Source organism: Hemitrygon akajei, unplaced genomic scaffold, assembly GCF_048418815.1.
Source record: "Hemitrygon akajei unplaced genomic scaffold, sHemAka1.3 Scf000048, whole genome shotgun sequence".
NCBI lineage: Eukaryota > Metazoa > Chordata > Chondrichthyes > Myliobatiformes > Dasyatidae > Hemitrygon > Hemitrygon akajei.
Window position 1 is genome coordinate 3,589,784 of NW_027331934.1, and position 23,392 is coordinate 3,613,175.

Below are 23,392 nucleotides of genomic sequence, written 5' to 3' on the forward strand. Positions count from 1 at the left end.
GTATAACAAATATCCCTGTCTGGAAACATTGTTAATCCAAGGCTGTTCTGTTTGGAATTATGTCAATTTCTAAATTTCATAAAAGTTGTAAATAGCCAGTAAATAAACTCAAACAGTTATAACAAAGCCCAAAGAGCAAATTTCTTTTACGCCTGCAAAGTAAAACCCTTCACCGATCACACGTTGTTGAGAGTCCACCGCGTCTGGATGTTTCCCTCCTAAATGTAGCTGAAGCTCAGAATGACGTACTTTTATAGAAAAATCGGTCACCAATAATGAAAACAACTTGTACAGTGACTAGTGCTAATTACCGCTAGTTAACAAAAATATCTCTGCTCTAACGAACCGTAATGTCAGTGGGGAAATAACACGCCGTGGTGACCCACTTCCTAGCGCACTCGAACCGGCTCACAAATAGCCAGCGCGCCGGCATAAAGGCCAGTCCTAAAAGGGCGCCAAGTCTGCTTCACCAGCAAGGGGAAAAGCCCGCGCGGGTCTGTGAATACGTGCCCCCTGCAGCATCCGCGCGCGGGACAGAACTGTGAATACGTGCCCCCTACATCATCCGCGCCCGGGGAGGGCGGGATCAGAAAGACTTTAAAGCGAGGCCGCGAAGTTCGAATAAAATCTTTATGTAACTGCAGCTCACCGACTCTGTGTTGTTATTTTAGCGCTGCGTGTAGCACACCGCTACAATTGGTGACCCCGACGGCCCAAACGATATTTGGGCCGAAGATGACCGACGCCGCATCTGTTCATGCTGTTTCGTTGAAACTGCCAAGCTTCTGGACGCTGCGACCTCACCTATGGTTCCAGCAAGCAGAAACCCAATTCTACGTTCGGCAGATAACCTCAGAGGACACACGGTACTACTACGTGGTGAGCTCCCTCGACCAGGACAGTGCGGCTCAGGTTGAGGAGTTCATACAGTCTCCCCCAGCGGACGGCAAGCACAGGGAATTCAAAGCCCTGCTCATAAGGACTTTCGGACTCTCACGGCGCGAGAGGGCTGCCCGTTTACTGCACCTGAATGGTTTGGGGGACAGACCTCCATCGGCTTTAATGAATGAGATGTTGTCTCTGGCCGGCGGACACACACCCTGCCTTATGTTTGAGCAGGCATTCCTGGAGCAGCTGCCCGAGGACATACGCCTGCTGCTGTCCGACGCGGATTTCAGCGACCCCCGGAAGGTGGCAGCCCCTGCGGACTTGCTGTGGAACCCAAGAAGGTGAGTGGGGCGTCCATCGCACTGATCACCCGGCCACGCTCCCAGCAGCAGACCAGTCCAGGCCCGGCCGCAGAGCCCGCTAACCCCAGAGGCAGGGGTGAGGAGCCCAACGAACAATGGTGCTTCTACCACCAGCGGTGGAGCGCGGAAGCCCGCCACTGTCGCCCGCCCTGCAAGTTCCCGGGAAACGCCAGGGCCAGCCGCCGCTGATGGCTACGGCGGCTGGCCATCGGGATAGCCTCCTGTATGTGTGGGACAAGCGGTCGGGACGCCGTTTTTTGGTCGACACCGGTGCCGAGATCAGCGTCTTACTTCCGACGAGTTACGACACCCGCAGCAGGGCACCGGCCCCTCCCCCCCCCCCCCGAGGGCCTTGAACAGCAGCACAATAAGGACTTATGGCACCCGTCCGGTGCAGCTACGGTTCGGCTCCAGCCAGTTCACGTGGGACTTCACACTGGCCGCCGTAGCCCAACCGCTTCTGGGTGTGGATTTTCTGCGGTCTCACAGCCTACTGGTCGAGCTGCCCAGGAAGAGACTGGTTCACGCCGAGACCTTTCAGACGTTCTCCCTGGGTGAAGCCCAGTTGCCAGCCCTTCCCCTCGGCTCCATCACGCTGTCCGACGACAACTTCACCAGGGTCCTGGCGGATTTCCCATTGGTTCTGGCACCGCAGTTCACGGCAGTCATGCCCCGACACGGCGTACAGCACCACAACCCGACCCAGGGACCACCTCTCCACGCCCGCGCTCGGCGGCTTCCCCCGGACAAGCTCCGACTGGCGAAGGAGGAGTTCAAGAGGATGGAGGAATTGGGGATCATCCGGCGGTCCGACAGCCAATGGGCCTCCCCCCTGCACATGGTGCCCAAAGCGACAGGGGGCTGGAGACCGTGCGGCGACTACCGCAGGCTGAACGAGGCTACCACACCGGACCGCTACTTTGCAGCAAACCTGCACGGCGCACAGATCTTCTCCAAGGTAGACCTCGTCCGAGGATACCATCAAATCCCGATGCATTCGGACGACGTCCCCAAAACGGCTCTCATCACCCCGTTCGGCCTTTTCGAGTTCCTCTGCATGCCGTTCGGCCTGAAGAATGCCGCACAGACGTTCCAGCGGTTAATGGACGCGACCTGGACTTCGCATTCATCTATTTGGACGACATCCTCATAGCCAGCAGCAGTCGTCAGGAGCATCTGTCCCACCTCCGTGAACTCTATGCCCGGCTGAGTGACTACGGTCTAACTATCAAACCGGCCAAATGCCATTTCGGGCTCGACACCATTGACTTCCTGGGCCACAGGATTACTGCAGACGGGGCAACCCCTCTGCCCGCTAAGGTAGATGCAGTCCGCCAGTTCCCCCGACCCACCACGGTCAAAGTCCTTCAGGAGTTCGTAGATATGGTCAATTTCTACCACCGCTTCCTCCCTTCAGCTGCCCGGATCAAAGCTGTTCGCCTTGCTGTCCCGTCCGGGCAAGGACGTTACCTGGGACGAGGTATCCGTCGCCGCTTTCATTCAAACGAAGAAGGCCTTGGCGAACGCCGCGATGCTAGTGCACCCCAGAATGGACGTCCCTACCGCCCTCACAGTGGACGCATCTAACACGGCAGTCGGTGGGGTACTGGAGCAGCTCATCGCGGGCCGCTGGCAACCCCTGGCGTTTTTCAGCAAACACCTGCGGCCACCCGAGCTCAAATACAGTGCTTTCGACTGGGAGCTGTTGGCGCTATACCTGGCAATCCGGCATTTCAGGTACTTCTTGGAAGGTAGGCCCTTCACCGCGTTCACGGACCACAAACCGCTTATCTTTACATTCACAAAGGTGTCCGATCCCTGGTCGTCCCGCCAGCAGCGCCATCTGTCCTACATCTCCGAATACACGACGGACGTCCGGCACGTCTTGGGTAAGGACAATGTCGTGGCGGATGCGCTCTCTCGCCCTAACATTCACGCCCTTTCCCAAGGGGTAGACTTTGAGGCACTGGCTGAGGCACAGCTGGCAGATGAGGAGATCCCGTGTTACAGAACCGCAGTCTCCGGTTTGCAGCTCCAGGACCTCCCCGTGGGCCCAGGTGAGAGGACCCTACTCTGTGACGTCGCCACCGGCCAGCCCCGTCCCGTCGTCCCGGCACCTTGGCGACGACGTGTGTTCGACTCCATTCATAACTTGGCCCACCCCTCCATCCGCACTACCGTCCGGATGGTCTCCAGCAGGTTTGTTTGGCACGGACTCCGCAAGCAGGTCAGTGGGTTCGTTTGGCACGGACTCCGCAAGCAGGTCCGTGACTGGGCCAGAACGTGCCTGCACTGCCAGACGGCCAAGGTGCAGCGACACACCAAGGCCCCGCCGCAGCAGTTCCACCCCACCCACCGGCGTTTCGACCACATTCATGTGGATATCGTGGGCCCCCTGCCTGTGTCACGCGGAGCGCGGCACCTCCTGACTATCGTGGACCGGTTCACAAGATGGCCAGAGGCGGTCCCGCTCACCGACACCACCTCCGAATCTTGCGCCCGGGCGCTGATCGCCACCTGGGTTTCCCGCTTTGGTGTCCCGGCCCACATTACCTCCGACAGAGGCGCCCAGTTCACCTCCAGCCTCTGGTCAGCGATGGCCAACCTGTTGGGGACTCAGCTGCACCACACCACTGCCTACCACCCACAGTCGAACGGACTGGTGGAGCGTTTCCACCGCCACCTGAAGTCGGCTCTCATGGCGCGCCTGCGAGGAGCTAACTGGGTGGACGAGCTTCCCTGGGTCCTACTCGGCGTCCGCACGGCGCCCAAAGACGATCTGCACGCTTCGTCGGCCGAGTTGGTGAACGGCCCCTGGTCGTTCCCGGGGAGTTCATACCAGCCCCAAGGGGGCGAGAGGAAGAACCCGCGGGGGTCCTGGGCAGACTACGCGAGAGACTCGGTGCCCTGGCCCCCATACCCACTTCGCAGCATGGGCAGCACCCGACCTGCGTACCCAAAGATCTGCGGAACTGTAAGTTTGTGTTTGTACGCCGGGGCGGGCATCGGCCACCGCTGCAACGGCCCTACGAGGGGCCGTTTACTGTGATCAGAAACGACGGGTCCACGTTCGTGCTGGACGTTGGGGGGAGAGGGGAGGTTATCACGGTGGACCGACTCAAACCGGCCCATGTGGACGGCGCAACCTGTCGAGTTTCCGGCACCGCGGCGCAGAGGCCGACCTCCCAAACAGGACCCGGCCCAGACTGTGGACATTGGGGGGTCTACCGCCGGTTCTGGGGGGGGGGGGTTATGTGGCGACCCAATCACTAGCACACTCGAACCGGCTGACAATTAGCCAGAGCCAGAGACAAAGGGAGATAGCCTCAAGGAGTTTCAGTTACGTGCCTCTCGAAGTATCGAGTGGGGGAGACAGGCTTTAAAGCAAGACTGTGTTTTTGAAATAAACTTATTCTGTGGTTGCAGTTTATCGACCCCGTGTCGTAATTTCAGCGCTGCGCGTAGCACCCCGCTACACTTTATCCATTAAATATGCAAGTCTCAATGTATAGACAGTCATCATTTAGATTGGTTGCTGATTATTTTATTTATTTGGGTGTTAAAATTACTAAGAAGCACAACGATTTATTTAAAGTTACTGTTGACCCTTAATTGATCATGTTAAACAATTGTTTACTAAATGGTCCCCATTGTCCTTATCCTTGATTGATTACATTAATGCTATTAAGATGATTATTTTACCTAAATTTCTGTATCTATTTTATGTAATATCAATTTTTACCCTAAATCTTTCTTTTTGATATTATTGATTCTAAAATTTCTTCATATATAAGGCAGAATAGAAATTCCTGCTTAAGGAAGAAATATTTACAGAAGTCAAAAAAGGAAGTCGGATCCCAGATTTTATTATTGGGCAATTAATATTCGATATTTAACGTTTTGGACACAAGAGTTGGATGAAACTCCGTGTTCAGGATGGATGAATCTCGAGCGTGAGTCTGTACAGGAGTTTTCATTGGCTTTTATTTTAGGGGCTTTTCTCCCCTTTGCACTTACTAAATTGAATAAACAAATGGTCAATCCAATAATTAAATGTACAATAGGAATATGGTTTCAATTTTGTAAATTTTCTGGACTGAATAAATATATACTGTCAAGTTCTATTATATCTATTTTTTTTCTTTCAACCATTTAAATTGATCAAGCTTTTCTTTTATGGAAAACGGGGAAAAATTATGCTTTCGTGACTTATTTATGGATGATTGTTTTATGTCTTTTGAACAGTTTTCTAATAAATATAATTTGCCTGGATCACACTTTTTCAGATATTTACAGATTAGAAACTTTTTGAATGTTATTTTACCTTCTGTTCCGATATCACATCAAATTGAAGTTACGGAAATAAAAGTTCAAATCCATATCAGAAGAGTTTATTATCATTTATTTATGATTTAGTTATGAAAATACGCTTAGATACTTCTGATAAGATTAAGAATGGGTGGGAAAAAGAACTTCGGATACCTTTACCTATACAGAAATGGGAGAAAATTCTTCAACTAGAAAATTCCTTCCTCAGTGTGTGTCAGACATGCCTTCATACAATTTAAGATGGTTCATAGGGCTCATATGTCCAAGGATAAGTTAGCTCATTTTTACTGCCATATAAATCCTGTCTGTGATAGATGTAATTCTGAGGTAGCTTCATTGAAACGTATGTTCTGGTCTTGTCCTCTTCTAAAAATAATATTGGAAAGATATATTTGATATTATCTCAGTAGTTCTGCATATTGATTTACAACCACATCCTATTACTGCAATATTTGGACGACCTGTGATAGACTCTAGTCAACTATCCTCATCAGCTTGTCGTCTAATTGCATTTGTTACATTAATAACCAGAAGACCCATTTTACTTGAAAGATTCCAATCCCCCTACTACATTGTAAAGGTTTTCCGAAGCCTTAGCATGTCTAAACTTGGAAAAAAAAATACGAGTGGTACTGTGGATCCTTCGGTTAAATTTGAAGAGACTTGGAGACCATTTATTCAATACTTTCATATGATGTAAGTTGACCCTTTCCGAATCTTGTGTAATAAGGTTTTGTTCATGTATAGAGGAGCGGAGTTAATGACAAATAATAATTTCAGACATTGTGATATGACAGCCCAATCTTTGTCTATTTGTTTTTATTTAGTTTAGTGTTTTTTTTCTAGTTTAGGGTGTTTTCCCCTTATAAAATATCTTTTTCATGGTTACTTGCTATGAGATTGGGAGGTTAAATTATATTTGTCATTTGGAATTGGTGTTTTTACATGTTAACCGTTATTAATGTAATCCCGATCTCTTTATATCATTACTATTATTGCTATGCTTATTAAATTTGAAACAATAAAAAGATTGAAAAAGAAAAGGAAAGTGGCTGCTACCAGGTGGGCCTATCACAGTTCTTGTCGTCTGCGTCGCTGTGACGAGTAGTTACATTTTTAGGAATGTACGCGTTAGGCTACGGCATACGGTACAGCCTAGGGTGCAGCGTCGGGTACGCGGCTACGTAGAGCCCACGGCGTAGACTGGACGGAGAAGAATAATTCAGGCTTCAGTGTGTGGGAAGGGATTCACTTGGTCATCTCAACTACAGAGACACCAGCGAGTTCACACTGGGGAGAGTCTGATCACCTGCGCAGACTTTAGGAGGAGATTTTCACAGCCAAATCAACCAAAAGTGCATCATTGAGTTCACACTGTGGAGAGGTTGTTCATCTGCTGTGAATGAGGGAAGCGATCCACTCAGTCATCTAACCTTACGTAACTTTCGCTTCAGCTGGCAGTTTAATATACGGGGTGATAGCTCCCAGCCCGGCCCGGCCAAACTTCAGAAATCTCATTTGGGTGGATGCTGTGTGATGTGTCCCATGTTACAGATCAGTACCCTGACATTACAAACGATACACAATGTGCAATTAAACGATTGAGTTCTATAATTCTGACTTTGACTCTAGGGTTAGTAAAGAAAATGAAAAAATAGAAAAAGGGCCCACTCTCTCCATTCATGTCTTCTCATCTCTCCCCAGCAAAAAACCGTGAAAATCTCTCTTCCAGACTCACAAAAAGAATATTTCTGTCATTACATAGCCCCACACTCGAAAGCCCTATTTCCTCTAGTCGTAACCTAATCATTGCTGCTACAGAGAAACCATTACCTCAGCAGCAAAACATTACAGAGAGGCCGTTACTTCAGCAGTGAAACCTTACAGCGTGTTACACTTACCACACACTACCAGTTCTGTCTGAGATGTTTTTCGCCCCTCAAATTTCTATGCATCACAAAGAGGAAGTAGTATTCTAAAGCTAAGGTGACAAAACCGTGGCTGATAAGAGAGACTAAAGAAAACATAAAAACCAAAGAGAGGGCATAGAGCAAAAATCACTTGTATGTTGGAGGATTGGGAAGATTTTAAAAACCAACAGAATGCAACTAAAATAATTAAGAAGGAAAAGATGGAACACTTAAGTGAGCTAGCCGGTAATATTAAAGAGGATACCAAATGTTTCTTCAGGTAATTATAGTGTAAAAGAAAGGCAGAAGAGGACATCGAACCACTGAAAAATGATGCTGGAGAGGTAGTAATGGGCCGGGGGTGTAAGGTCATGGCAGATGAACTGAATAAGTATTATACATCACTCTTATCTCTCGAAGACACCGGCAGGAATACGGAAGTACCAGATGTCAGAGGTCAGAATGTGTGAAGTTACGTTACTCGGGAGAAGTTTCTTAGGAAACAGAGATGGTCTGAAGGTAAATAGGTTCCCTGTATCAGATGGTATACACCCCAGAGATCTGAAAGAGGTGGCTGAAGAGATGTGGAGGCATTAGCAATGATTTTTCGAGAATCGTTAAGGAAATAAAATCCTAAGTTTGTTTTCCCTTCACTAATCCCCCTCTCGCAGTTTCACCCATCACCGACCACTTCTTCTACCCTTTTCACCCCCGCACTTCTTCCTCTGACGTCTCATCTTTTTCCCCCCAGTCCTGACGAAGGGTCTCGGCCCGAAACGTCGACTGTTTACTATTTCCCATATATGCTGCCTCCTAGGTTCCTCCAGCATTTTGTATTTGTGTTGCTTGGATTCCCAGCATCCACAGAACTTTGCAGTTGATACAGATAAGAGACAGATAGTTTAGAGCAAACCTGCAGTCTGCAAAATGACTTCGATAGGTTTGGAGAACGGGCAACGAAGACGTGGATGAAATGTACGGAAATGTACAGTGTATGCAAATGTACGGTCATGTACAATTGTGGAAGGAATAAGGGCGTTGAGAAAAAATAAATAAATGGGAGAAAATTCAAAAATCAGAGGTGCATAGGTACTTGGGAGTCCTTGAGCAGGAGTCCCTAAAGGTTTGCTTGCAGATTGAGTTGATGAAGGATGACAACTGTAATGTTAGCATATAAGAACAAGGATGTGACACTGTGGCTTTAAAACGCATTGGTCAGATTGCTCTTGGTGTATTGTGAACAGTTTACAACCTGCGAAAACGGATGTGCTCGTATTGGAGCGGGTCCGGAGAAGGTTCATGAGAAACGAAAGGGCTAACGTATGAGGAGCGTTAGACGGCTTTGACCCTGTACTCGCTGGTCTGGAAGAAAGAGAGGGGATCTTATTGAAACCTATTAAATATTGAAAGGCCTCGACAGAGTGGCTATGAAGAAGATGCACCCTGTACTGTGTGAGTCTGGGACCAGTGGCCACGCCCTCAATATATAGGGCATCCACTGACAAGAGATGAGGAGGGATTTCTTTAGTCAGGGAGTGGTAAATCTTTAGAATTTATTGCCACGGACGGAGCAGACGCCAAGTCATTGAGTGTATTTTAAATGGATGTTCAAAGACCATGGGGAGAATGCAGGAGAATGGGGTTGAGAGAGATAATCAAATGGACAGGAAAGAATGGAGGAGCTGAACAGCATCTGCGTGAAATCTCATGCTTCATGGTCTGAAGAAGTGGTGAATGAGGTTGCATTAGGGTTAGGGTATGGTCAGTGTATCCGCGCCTGGATTACTGTATTCAGTTTTGGTCGTTCTGCTATAGGACAGAGGACGTTAAGCTGGTATGAGTTCATTGGAGATTTCCAGGAATGGTGCCGGTACTCGAGGGACTGAGTTCTGGAGAGAGGTTGGACAGGTTGGGATTTCACAGCTTGAAGTGTACGAGATTGAGGCTGACCTTGTGCAGGTGTTCCAAACTATGAGTGTACAGAAATGGGGAATGTGTGCAGTCCTTTTCCCCACTTTTGTGGAAGCAGCAACCAGACGTCATCGGTTTAAGGTGAGACGGGATTGATTTAATAGGCATCCCAGGGGAAAATTATTAACCCACTCTCCCTTCCGGTACATTGTTTAGCTAACACGATGAGTGAACTCTCAGGTTGGAGGAGCAACACCTCATATTCCATCCGGGTAGTTTACAACCTGATGGCATGAACATCTTTTCTTTTCATCAACCCACACGCCCGTCTCCTCCATTCTGTCTCCCCACTTCTTTCTTCTCCACTGCGGATCGTCTCCCTCTGGTTCCTCTTTTACTTCCGTTTTCCCATTGTCAACTCTCCTTTCCTATCAGATTCCTTCTTTTCAGCCCTTTGCATTTTCCACCTCAAAACCTCTCACTTCATCTCCCACCTCCCCCACCCACTCACCTTCACTCTTATCTGGCTTCACCTATCATCTACCAGCTTGGACTCTTTCCACTCCCCGCACCATCTTATTCCGGCTTCTCCCCACTTCCAGTCCTGATGAAGGGTCTCGGCAGGAAATCTCTCTTTGGCTTTAACCCCTCTATAGAAGCTACCTGACCTCTTGACTTCCTCCAACATTTTGTGTCTGTTACTCTGCATCTCCAACATCTGCAGAATCGCATCGGGACAGAGTGCAGAATGCAGAGACTACATCGGGTCTCACTAATGTCGAGGAGGCCAACTTGGAAAACTGGAAACAGTAGATGACCCCAACAGGCACGATGTTGAAAAGTTGTCTCATATGGAAAGACTGTTTGGGACCCTGACTAGAGGTGAGGAGAGTGGTTTGGTGCAGGTCTAGCACTTCATCCACTTGTAGAGTTAGTTTCCAGCCCCTACACCCCTCCTTATCGCTGTAAACCTCTCCCTTTTGTGGACAACACTGCCACTTGGTGGTGATTTACCACAATAACAGGACCCCCTGACTTGCGGACTCCATTGTCACCAGGTGGCGCTCTGCCGCAATAACGCAGAGAGACAGAAATGTGACGCTGCAGCCTGCGAAAATGTTTATTCAAGATTCAGGGTTGTTTAATTCCATTTCCAGCAGACAAGTGTAAAGGAGGTCGAAATAATTATTACTCCGGCTCCAATGAAACACAACAACACAATAGTAACAACATATATCCACAGCTTATATACCGTGCACGGTTTGATTGTATGTTCTTTAAGTGAATAAAACCGGGGTGGGTGAGGAAGGGGTATCTATGGTCCACACTGTCAGGGTGTTGATTTTACCAGGAGACAAAGATTGCAGGGGCGAGAGGTTTTCTGTTGACTAATATAACGTGTGTGGACCCCGCTGGCAATTCTGGTGTTGTGACCCGAATCGAGACAAACACCACGCTACAACACACACAAAATACTTGTGGAACACAGCAGGCCAGGCAGCATCTATAGGGAGAAGTGCTGTCGACGTGTCGGGCCGAGACCCTTCGTCAGGACGAAGCGTCCGGAACGTCGACAGCGCTTCTTGTTGTTTGAATCTCCAGCATCTGCAGATTTCCTCGTGCAAACACCACGCTGCCCACTCCACCAACAACACGGCACAGCCAGACACAAACAGGGGACTTTACAACCCACAACACTGGATTCAGTGATGAAACCCGTGATTAATATTGTCCCTCTGAAATCATAAGAAACGTCCTTTAAGGTGTTTTGAAATACGAGCGCTCCGCCACATGTGGCGTCAAACAGCCCCGCCCCCACGCGCCCGACGTCACACATGGGCTCCCCACACCGGGATCTGCCCTCATGTGCCCGGTACCTTCCGTCACCCAGGCGCTGGAGAGTTCGAGCTTTATCGGTTTAACGGCTGGGCTAACCACCCTCTCCTCCACCGTTGAAAAGCAGAACATCAGGAGCTGCCCTTTTGCCATTGGTGCACACGAATGTCAATCACTGGTTACACCCAATAGCGGAGGCGGACCAGCTGAGTGGGCGTTACCCCGTTGTGTCTTTCTCTCGCTGCTGCGCAGGGCTCAGGTCAGAGCGGAACAAATCCCAAAGTAAATGTCACGCTTTTTGAATATGGTGTAAAATCCCACTTCCCATACTAACACGGGTTATACAGACCAAAGAATAAACTACCGGAGGAACTCCGGTCGGGCAGCATCTGCTGAGGGAGATGGACCGTCAACATTTCGGGCCGAGACCCTCCCTCTGGACTGAGAGTGGACGGGAAATAGTCAGAGAAAAGAGGTGAGGGGTGGGGATGGGGCAAGAGCTGGGGAGTGAGAGATGGATCCAGGTGAGGGGGGAGGTGGGAAGGTGGAAATAGTGATAGGGGTGGGAGGTGAGTGGTTGGGGCAACACGGGGCTGCAGAAGATGGAAATTAATTCCATAGAGGATTAACAAAGAGGTTAGAGAATATTTGTTATAGAGAGTGCAATGAAGATTCGCCAGACGAATCCCTTTAGCGGCGGGGTCATCATAGAAGAGAGATCAAATGTAATAACCCTTTCATTTGGAGAATCGAGGACTGAGAGGTGAACACATTGAAATGCACAACATCATTACTGGTTGAACCAGGGATCCCAGTCTCTGAAAAAGGGGGGTGGACTGTCCGGGACTGAGATGAGGAAATGTATCCACTCCGAGGCTGGTGAATGTCTGTAAATCCCCACGGCAGTGGGCGGTAAAGACTCGCTGATCGTCCTAAAGTAAAACAGAGGCCGCCGGATGTGTGGAGACCGAAGGGATCGAGGAAATGAGGATCGGGCAGAAACATGTGGCTGAGATGGGAGAGCAGCCGCCTTGTAGATGGTTAGAAGGGCTGAATGGCCACATCCCGCTGTTTCTCACTTGATGTTTCAGTGTTCCTGTCCAGTGAAGCCGGAGGAATGTGAATAGGAATGTGCTGCGTCTGAAGGCTGAGTCCGGCGGCGCCGTGGAAGTCCATAGTGGGGATATTCCCTTCTGCCGATTGCGTAGTATGACGAGTCTATCGGGACACTGAGGACTTGTGGAAACTGTGTGCTGGTTTCTTTTGAACTTATAGTTAACATCTTTGGACTATTTTTACTGTGCCCATGGTCTGTTTTTTTTTATCAATTTGGTGTTGGCTGCACTGTTGTAACTATGTGTTAACTATAACTATATGTAACTATGTGGTTTTGTGTAGGTCTTGTAGCTTTAGTTTTTGGTTTGTTGGGTGGTAGAGTTGTCCCTTGACTTGGTGTGTCTGGGTATTCTTGTTTTGTCTGCTGGATTTGGATCTCTTTCCGGGGAAGCGCTCAGATGGTAGCACGATATTAATACGGAGCAGCCCCTCCGGACTCTGGATTTGGGGATTACCAAACATTATGTAGATTTTCTGGTGTAGTCTGTTTTGTCGTGTGCTTTTTGTGATATCATTCTGGAGAACATTGTCTCATTTTTTAACTGCATTGCATTTGTGGTTTCTAAATGACAATAAACTGAAACTGAAGAAATTAGTGTTGATAAACATAGACTGATTTAAATGAAACCCGCACATTTCCCATTTGGGTCTGAATTGTGTGTTGGACCGGGATGGGAATCAATCCCATGAGTCTGTGACCTGGGGTGGAGGGAAAGGGACAGGGAAGATATGGAGGAAGAAACTAAACATGTATCTGGTGTAAATATGGATTAATGAGGGAAATGCGGTGGATGGGTTGGGCAGAGTGTGAGGGGCAAGGAGCAGAGTCACAGGTTCAGGTGGGTGACCCTCCACCCGTCACCTGATCCCGTTTCCTGTTCACCTTTTCCGCAGATCTGCAGCATCTGCGGGTCACTGCTCTACGTGTACGTGTAGCTTCATCTTTCCCCGTTCAGACAAGACAGTGAGATCCGGATCTGTCACGTCCTCTCATTGTGGGTGAACTATATGTTTTTTTTCCTGCAATATTTTCAGCATGTGTCATTCCACTGTTTTTACCTGCTGAAGTGCTGCCAATGTTTCTGGGTGTCTGACACATTTATGTGAAAATTTAGCCTTTTCTATTTCTCTGAGCTTCTCATAAATGTGTACAGTTCAGTTAAGCTTCACTCCACTACTTCCAAAGCAACAACCCAGTCAGTCAAATAGTCGACAAATTTAAAAAAGTTTATTACATCTTTTTTTTTCATTTGTCTGCTTCCTCAGCTTCAAAACACCTTTTTATTCTGCTTCTTCCCTCTGTTTGTCTGCCTCTCTAGCATCAAGCCCCCTCTGTCTCTCTTTCTCTTCAGCCTCTAATTTAAGTACATCAATCTTCAATTGTTCCAGTCGTAACTGGATCTCCTGTTTACTCACAGGAAACCTCTTTAACACCTCCTTTTCAAACATCTTCATAGATATATGGCGCTCAACTATTTCCCCCTATTTCTGGCTTTCTCATAGCCCCCCTATGGCGGCTGCAATTACCAGCTGCACCATCAACCGGGCATGTTAAAGTGTACTGTCGACGACCATCCTCTTGATACTCTGGGAAACGACTGAGCGGTTGCATTACACCAGCCTAAGTAGATGGGGCTGGATAATTGGATTGTGCTACAGCTAGACGGGTGCTCTCTGGAGCTACTTCATTTACCTCGTATCTGTTTAACGAGTGGAATGTTTTCTCTCCGCTGCAATGTGCTATGGACTGGCCAGTATCGAATATAAACCCACAGTCAGGAGCTGAGTGATGTCTCTTGGTTTGAGGAGTATTTTGTTCTGTTGTAACCCAGTTCTGTTCAGTTTAGCTGATACAAGTTTGGACTCTGGAACAGTTCTGTTGAGTTTGTAAACATTTGGGGTAATAAAACGCCTTTTTTTTCACCTTTACCTGCTCTCCTAGTTTTATGCTTCCCCTGGTCCTTCACACCCCCTTACCTCCTTAAGGTTCAGCCCATTAGCAATAGTCAGCAATTCATTCTTTTTGGGTTTTCCTAATGCCTCAGGGGTTGGCGCTTCCAGAAATATATCAATCTCCACTGCTGCTGATTTCCACACACAAGACAGAGAGACAGACATTCTTTATTGATCCTGAGGGAAATTGGGTTTCATTACAGTTGCACCACCAAGACTAGTGTAGAAATATAGCAATATAAAACCATAAATAATTAAATAATAATAGCTAAATTATGCCAATTGGAAAAAGACCAGGACCAGCCTATTGGCTCAGGGGGTCTAACACTCCGAGGGAGGAGTTGTAAAGTTTGATGGCCACAGGCAGGAATGGCTTCCTATGATGCTCGGTGTTGCACCACAGCCAGGAAGGTGTTCCACAAATAAATCAAAAGGGATTACCCCAATCGTCGATAATTAATCGATCAATACGTCCCCAAATATGTTCATATCCTAGACGCAGGCCCCAATTTTGTTATGAACCGTAATGCTTTAGAAACAAACCAGCAGCAATTGACTATACCTGGACTCTGGTTTTGATGTTAAAACCACTATCTTTATTAGTGACTACTTATAATATTGTAACTTAAACAAGATAAACAAAAGTTAAGTGTTATGTGTATAAATGTGTGTAAATATAACTCCCTCCCAAACTGTTGAGTTCAGGGGAAACAAGGCTTAGAGTCTTGAAATGGTAAAGTAGGAAAGTTCAGTTCATCCACGGAATAGGTGATGAGAGAGAGATACTTGTAATCCAGGGTAAATGTTGACAGAAGGCAATTATGTCAAATTCCACAGGTTCCATGTTGGTAAAACGAGAGAACAGTCACTGTAGATTTTATCTGCTGTTCCAAATCCACATAGGAATTATCACCAAAAGTGCCTTGTCACAAGGGGTATCGTCTTCAAGTGAACAACCAGGCAAGGGTTAATACATAATTAGTCTTCACAGGATACCACAAATCAGATACACTCCTATGGATCAAAAGAGGAGACAACCACATATTCGTTGTATGCTGAATCGATAATTAAACCACCCTTTTGGGCATAGGAAAGTTCTAAACAGTGATCCTTGGCCCTGATTTCAATCCTTCCATTTTTCCTCCATCTCCATCTGACTGAGTGTCTGTGTCCTCTGTTAAAACTAAACAAGCTGCGAGTGATGTAAACAAGCTGCAAGCCAAATTGATTCGCCTTCTTGATCTCTCTCTCTCTCTTAAAATGACAGTCCACAGCAAACAAAACCTAGAGATTCATAACAGCCACTCCCCATTATGAACTGACTGGTGTGCCAGTAGTTGGGATGACTAAGTGAATCCTATCCCACATTCTGAGCAGGTGAATGGCGTCTCTCAGTGTGAACTCGCTGATGTCTCTGTAGGGTGGATGACTGAGTGAATCCCTTCCCACAGACTGAGCAGGTGAACGGCTTCTCCCCAGTGTGAACTCGCTGATGACTTTGTAGGGTGGATGAGCGAGTGAATCTCTTCCCACAGAGTGAGCAGGTGAACGGCTTCTCCCCAGTGTGAACTCGCTGATGTCTCTGTAGGGTGGATGACTGAGTGAATCCCTTCCCACAGACTGAGCAGGTGAACGGCTTCTCCCCAGTGTGAACTCGCTGATGACTCGGTAGGTGGGATGACTGAGTGAATCCCTTCCCACAGACTGAGCAGGTGAACGGCTTCTCCCCAGTGTGAACTCGCTGGTGAGTCAGCAGGTTGGATAACTGTGTGAATCCTATCCCACATTCTGAGCAGGTGAATGGCTTCTCCCCAGTGTGAACTCGCTGATGATTCTGTAGGGTGGATAACCAAGTGAATCTCTTCCCACAGACGGAGCAGGTGAATGGCTTCTCCCCAGTGTGAACTCTCTGATGTACCTTCAGTTTAAATGAGCAAATGAATCTCTTCCCACAGTCTGAGCATGTGAACGGCCTCTCTCCAGTGTGAACTCGCTGGTGAGCCAGCAGGTTGGATGACTGAGTGAATCCCTTCCCACATTCTGAGCAGGTGAATGGCTTCACCCCGGTGTGAACTTGCTGATGACTCTGTAGGTTGGAAGACCGAGTGAATCCCTTCCCACATTCTGAGCAGGTGAATGGCTTCTCCCCAGTGTGAACTCGCTGATGTACCAGCAGGGCGGATGACTCACTGAATCTCTTCTCACAGACAGAGCAGGTGAATGGCTTCTCCCCAGTGTGAACTCGCTGATGTACCAGTAGTTTGGATGACAGTGTGAATCTCCTCCCACAGAATGAGCAGCTGAACGGCTTCTCCCCAGTGTGAACTCGCTGATGTACCAGTAGTTTGGATGACAGTGTGAATCTCCTTCCACAGAATGAGCAGGTGAACGGCTTCACCCCAGTGTGAACTTGCTGATGTACCAGTAGGGCAGATGACTCAGTGAATCTCTTTCCACAGTCTGAGCAGATGAATGGCTTCTCCCCAGAATGAACCCGCTGGTGATTCTGTAGGTTGGATGACTGAGTGAATCCTTTCCCACATTCTGAGCAGGTATACGGCTTCTCCCCAGTGTGAACTCGCTGATGATTCAGTAGTGAGGATGACTGAGTGAATCCCTTCCCACAGACTGAGCAGGAGAACGCCTTCTCCCCAGGGTGAACTTGCTGATGTCTCTGTAGGTGGGATGAAAATTTGAATCCCTTCCCACATTCTGAGCAGATGAATGGCCTCTCCTCAGTGTGAACTTGCTGATGTCTCTGTAGGTGGGATGACAGTGTGAATCCCTTCCCACATTCGGAGCAGATGAACGGCTTCTCCCCAGTGTGAATTCGCTGGTGACTCTTTAGGTTGGATAACTGAGTGAATCTCTTCCCACACACTGAGCAGTTGAACGGTCTCTCTCCAGTGTGAACTCGCCAGTGTCTTTGTAGGAGGGATGACAGTGTGAATCCCTTCCCACATTCTGAGCAGTTAAACGGCCGCCCCCTGGTGTGAGCTCGCTGGTGTGGCATTAGGTCAGATGATCCCCTCCCTGAAATTCAACAGATGACCACCCTCTGCCCAGTGTGATCTGAGTGCTGTGTCCACTGGTGGGAAGACCCACTGAACCCTTTCTCACATACAGAACAGATGAATGGCCTTGCCCAGTGTGAACTTGCTGATGTACCTTCAATTCAGATAACTGAGTGAATCCATTCCCACTGTCTGAGCAGGTGAACAGCCTTTCTCCTGTGTAAAACGATGGGCGTGCCAGTTGGTCAAATGACTGAGTGAATCCATTCCAATTGTCTGAGCAGGAAGGATGGTCGATTGAATCCCTTGCTCCACTTCTTAAATGTCTAGACAGAGACTGCAAAATTGGTGTGCCATGTTTGAGATTCCAGAAGCCAAGTTCCTTTTCATTTTTAACCTGTAAAGATTTACAAAATCCATCAATAGGTGTAGGAAAACATCTCAGATGAGATTACTTGAGTTGCCAAGTTTTGATCTGGTATCACACTGTTATGAGGAAATTAGATGCAGCATCTCCAAGTTTGCAGATGACATAAAACTGGACAGTGGTGTTAGCTGTGAGGAGGATGCTAAGAGGATGCAGGGTGACTTGGATATGTTAGGTGAGTGGGCAAATTCATGGCAGATGCAATTTAATGTGGATATAGGTGAGGTTATCCACTTTTGTGGCAAGAACAGGAAAACAGATTATTATCTGAATGGTGGCCGATTAGGAAATGGGGAGGTGCAACAAGACCTGGGTGTCATTGTACACCAGGCATTGAAAGTGGGCATGCAGGTACAGCAGGCAGTGAAAAAGGCGAATGCTATGTTGGCATTCATAGCAAGTGGATTCGAGTACAGGAGCAGGGAGTTTTTACTGCAGTTGTACAAGGCCTTGGTGAGACCACAGTTGGAGTATTGTGTGCAGTTTTGGTCCCCTAATCTGAGGAAAGACATTCTTGTGTTACGTACCCGTGACACGTGACAGTGGTACCCTTGTCACGTGACTGGGGTTGAAGTTATACTGGACATGAGGTAATGGTCTTGTGATGGTGGAGTGATGTCATTTTCCCGCCAGTAGAGGTCATGTGACAGGTTTTTTCTACAGGGTATAAAAGGATGACCCACCCTGTCAGGTGGGGCAGTTCGTGGCTAGATTTGCCAAGATGACTTCATGTTGCTGCGTGATTTAATGTGATGACGCAGTTTAGTTAAAAATGAAGTTTTATATAATGCCTAAAGTTTAAAAGGCCACTGCCAACGGTTTCTTTGCTGATGGAGAGTGAAGTTTGGAAGACAAATCGAGAAGAATCGATTTTCGACGGTGGATTGATTTCGACCTTGTTTGATCCTCATTCTGAAGGATTTCGTTTACTATTCTCGTGATAGTCTCCGCTGGAAATAGCGGGAGATTGAGAATAGTGTGGAAGAGAGGTCAGTTCCTTTAAGCCGTTATATTTCATAAAATTCGACGTGGGAGTTCGACGCTGGGAATCGAAGGACATCGACGTGGAAGAGAATTTACATCGCTTTAAAAAGTCTCTCCTTTTAAAAGTACCGTGAGCTTTTGAACTTTCAGCATATCGTTCTAAAGAACTGTTTTCTTTCGGCATATCGCTTTAAAGAACTTTTTTTTTCAATGCCGCTTTAAAGACTGTTTGGGACTGCAAAGCTATTAAGAACTGTTTGAGCAGCTGCCAGCAGCTGGATTCGGGTCAATGTTTGAGTTTGTTTACTTTTGAGGGGTTTGTTTTCAGTGTTTAATAAACGTGTTATTTGTTATAAAAACCCTTGTCTAACTCATCTATATTTATTGTTGCCTGAATACGTAACATAATATGGGGGCTCGTCCGGGATTGAATCGTTTGAGTTTAAAATGCTTTTTGAATTTTGAGTCGGTGTTTTGGTAACGGGGAATGCTCGATTCTTTTTGTTTGATTGGCTTGTGAGTGGTATTCGGCAACGATGAATATTGATGAGTTTCTGGATTCGCCAGCCGTGGATTTGTTAGCAAAGGCGAAAAAAACTGAAGTATCTGAGATTGCTAAGAGGTTGCAACTTAAAGGTATTTTGCCGACTACATCAAAAGCTGTAATACAGAGAAAAATCGCGTCCCACTATGTGGCTTCGGGTGCTTTTGAAGAATCGATTTTAGAATCGTTTCCAATAAGTAATCTGGAGATACAGTTGCAAATTGAACAAATGAGGTTGGAACAAAGTAAAGCAGAGTTAGAGAGGTGTAAATTGGAATCTGAGCAGAAGCAAAGAGAGTTTGAATATGCAATGGTGAATTTAAGGTCTGAGAATCAGTCTTCTGATTCTAGAAAATCGTTTGTTGCTAGCCAAGAAATTAAATTGGTCCCTCCATTTAGTGAAACAGAAGTGGAAAGATATTTTCAACATTTTGAAACTATTGCTCGGATGTCAGACTGGCCGAAAGATAAATGGTCAGTGTTGTTACAGAGTGTGATTAAAGGCAAGGCACAGCAAGTTTACACAGCTTTAACAGCTGCGCAAGCATTAGATTATGATATTGTGAAGACAAATATTCTCAAAGCGTACGAATTAGTCCCAGAAGCGTATAGGGAAAGATTCAGAAGTTTGAAAAAGTCTGTGGAAAACACTTATGTGGAATTTGCCTATGATAAAGCTATGTGTTTTGAGAGATGGGTTTCTTCTAAAAATGTAAATGAGGACTATGATACATTGAAAGAGCTGATTTTGATGGAGGAATTTAAAAGAAGCATTCCTGTTGAAGTAAGGACCTACTTAAATGAGAGGGATACTGATAAATTGCAAGACTGTGCTAGATTAGCTGATGAGTATGTTTTAATCCATAAGAATAAATTTCCTCAGGGTAGAATTTTTAAGAGGGAAAATAATATGGAGACTCAAGGTAAATCAGAAATTAAATCAGAGGTTAATGAGAAAGGTAAGGAGGAAGGAAAACCTGTGAAGGAAAGACAGTTTGGTCTTATTTGTAACTATTGTAAGAAGCCTGGCCATGTAATAGCTAACTGTTTCAAATTGAAGAAGAAAGAGAAGGAAGCAGTTCCAGATGCTTGTGTGCAAAATACTGAAGCACCTGTAAAGTTACAGGGTTTGGTAAACACAAATGAGGATTTGTTAGAGTCTGACCAAGTTAGAAAGGGATATAATCATTTTATAACTGAAGGGTTTGTATCCTTGAAAGAAGGATCTACTTTGGTGCCAATAAAAATTCTTAGGGATACTAGAGCTTCTCAATCACTGATGTTAGATAGTGTGTTGAAGTTTAATGAAGAGAGTGATACTGGTGAGGTAAATTACATAAGAGGTGTTGGAAGTGATTTTATGCCTGTACATTTACATAAAGTAAATTTAAATTCAGGGTTAGTTACAGGATTTGTTAAAGTAGGATTACAGCATAGCTTACCTGTGAAGGGTATTTCTTTATTGTTAGGTAATGACTTGGCAGGTGGACAAGTTTTTCCTGAAGTGCATTTGACAATGGAGTCAGAGGAACCAGAGGTGAATTCTAACACAGATTCTTCCTGTGTTGTGACTAGAGCTATGGCTAAAAAAATTGATGTGCAGAATGAGGTTGTTACTCATGACTGTTCAACTCAGGATTTGAGTTTTGAGGATGTGTCAGAGACTTTCTTACCTTCGGTGTTTGAACAAGGTTCTGGGAATAAGTTTGACTATGAAGATTTATCTCTGTCTCTGAAGGAGATGATAGCAGAGCAGAATAGAGATCCTGAGATTATAAAATTAAGGGAACAAGCTTTACTAGGTAGTGAAATTGAGAAGGTGTCAGTAGGATATTATTTGGAAAAAGGAGTGTTGATGAGGAAGTGGGGGTCGCCTACAATTCCTGCAAGTGAGGAATGGAATGTTGTTTATCAGGTGGTTGTTCCTAAAGTTTATCGGAATGAGATTTTGACTTTAGCTCATAGTGTGCCTTTAGGTGGACATCAAGGGGTAAGGAAAACTGTGGACAAGATTTTAAAACATTTTTAGTGGCCTGGTCTAAGAAAAGATGTGGCGATGTTTTGTAAGACGTGCCATACTTGTCAAATTGTGGGTAAACCAAATCAGGTTACACCAGTAGCTCCATTACAAACTATTCCAGCATTTGGTGAACCATTTTCTAAAGTTATTGTAGATTGTGTTGGTCCATTACCAAAGACAAAAACTGGTTATCAGTATTTGTTGACTATCATGTGTACTTCGTCTAGGTTTCCAGAGGCAGTACCACTTAGGAATATAAAAGCTAAAACTGTGACGAAGGCTCTTATAAAATTCTTTACTTATTTTGGATTGCCTAAGGAAATACAAACTGATCAAGGTAGTAATTTTATGTCTGGATTGTTTCAACAGATAGTTTATAAATTGGGAGCTAAGCAAATCACTTCGTCTGCATACCATCCAGAATCGCAAGGTGCCTTGGAGAGGTTTCATTCTACTCTCAAGAATATGATTAGGACATATTGTGTGGAGAATGAAAGTGACTGGGATGAGAGTATAAACTTACTTTTATTTGCAGTAAGGGAATCGGTACAGGAATCTTTAGGTTTTAGTCCATTTGAACTTGTGTTTGGGCATAGAGTTAGAGGACCTTTAGCTTTATTGAAGGAACAGTGGATTAGTAAGGAAGTGCATACTAATTTGTTGGACTATGTTTTGAAATTTAGGGACAGGTTACATAAAGTTTGTAGTTTAGCCAAGGAAAATTTAAAGTTGACTCAGGAGAAAATGAAAACTTGGTATGATAAGGAAGCTAGGATGAGGATGTTTAATCCTGGAGATAAGGTGTTGGTTTTTTTCCCAGTGCAGACAAATCCTTTACAAGCTAGATTTCATGGACCTTATGAAATTGTGTCTAGAATCAATGATGTGGATTATGTAATAAAAACTCCAGATCGTAGAAGGTCAACACAACTTTGCCACATAAATATGATTAAACCATATTTTGAGAAACAATCTGATACTGTGACTGTTGTGGTTAGTGAGAATGAGTTTGATTTAACTGGGAACATGATAGATGATTCATCTGACTTTCATTCTAAATCTAACATTGTTTCTGTTAGGTTACCTAATTCGACTATTTTGGAAAATATTGATGAGATATTAGCACATTTACAGCTAGAGCAGAAACAACAGATGAAGGAATTGATTTTTAAGTATAAGGATTTGTTTCCAGATGTTCCGAGAAGGACTACTATAGCTTCACATGATGTAGATGTTGGAGATGCCAAACCTATTAAACAACATCCATATAGGATGAACATGGGAAAATGTGAACTTGCTGAGAAAGAAATTGAATACATGTTAGAGAATGATATTATTAGACATTCTAACTCGAATTGGAGTTCGCCATGTGTTATGGTGCCAAAACCTGATGGTAGTATTAGGTTTTGTACGGACTATAGGAAGATGAATGCTGTAACGAAAACAGATGCATATCCAATTCCTAGAGTAGATGATTGTGTAGATAAGGTTGGAAAAGCAAAGTTCCTTACAAAGATTGATTTATTGAAAGGGTATTGGTGTGTTCCATTAACGGACAGAGGTAGAGAAATTTCTGCATTTGTAACTCCATCTGGGTTGTATGAGTATAATGTTCTTCCATTTGGGATGAAGAATGCCCCAGGTACTTTTCAGAGGATGATTAACTCTGTGATTCAGGGTTTGAAAGATACTGATGCTTATATTGATGATTTAGTGACAGGAAATGATACTTGGGAAGCACACATTATTGCGGTGGAGAAATTGTTTAAAAAGCTTTCAAAAGCTAACTTGACTATTAATTTAGCCAAGAGTGAATTTGGACATGCTACTGTGACTTACCTTGGTTATGTTGTAGGTCAAGGTAAGGTAGCTCCTGTTCAGGCAAAAGTTCAGGCAATTTTAGAGATTCCCACTCCGACGGGGAAAAAAACTCTCAGAAGATTTTTGGGAATGGTAGGATATTATCGAAAATTTTGTAAGAATTTTGCTAATTTTGCCCTTCCATTAACTAACCTTTTGCAGAAGAATGTGAAGTTTGTGTGGACGGTGTTTTGTCAGGAAGCATTTGAAAAATTGAAAACAATGATATGTCAACAAC

The 23,392-nt window shown here is 45.6% G+C and overlaps 2 protein-coding genes across 5 annotated transcripts in view; one reads left to right on the forward strand and one right to left on the reverse strand.

The window, feature by feature from the left end:
* The window catches only part of LOC140720891 (NACHT, LRR and PYD domains-containing protein 3-like), a 1,078,849-nt gene that overhangs the window by 219,582 nt on the left and 835,875 nt on the right, over positions 1-23,392 (forward strand). The gene's annotated exons all lie outside the window — the stretch shown is intronic.
* LOC140720957 (uncharacterized) overlaps positions 14,879-23,392 on the reverse strand; it is a 35,874-nt gene continuing 27,360 nt past the window's right edge. For all 4 annotated transcript variants that reach the window (XM_073035826.1, XM_073035825.1, XM_073035824.1 and 1 more), the window contains one exon: positions 14,879-17,716. In XM_073035826.1, coding sequence (XP_072891927.1) covers positions 15,663-17,318 — 1,656 coding nt within the window. In that variant the 5' untranslated portion in view covers positions 17,319-17,716 and the 3' untranslated portion in view covers positions 14,879-15,662. The remainder of the gene's footprint in view (positions 17,717-23,392) is intronic.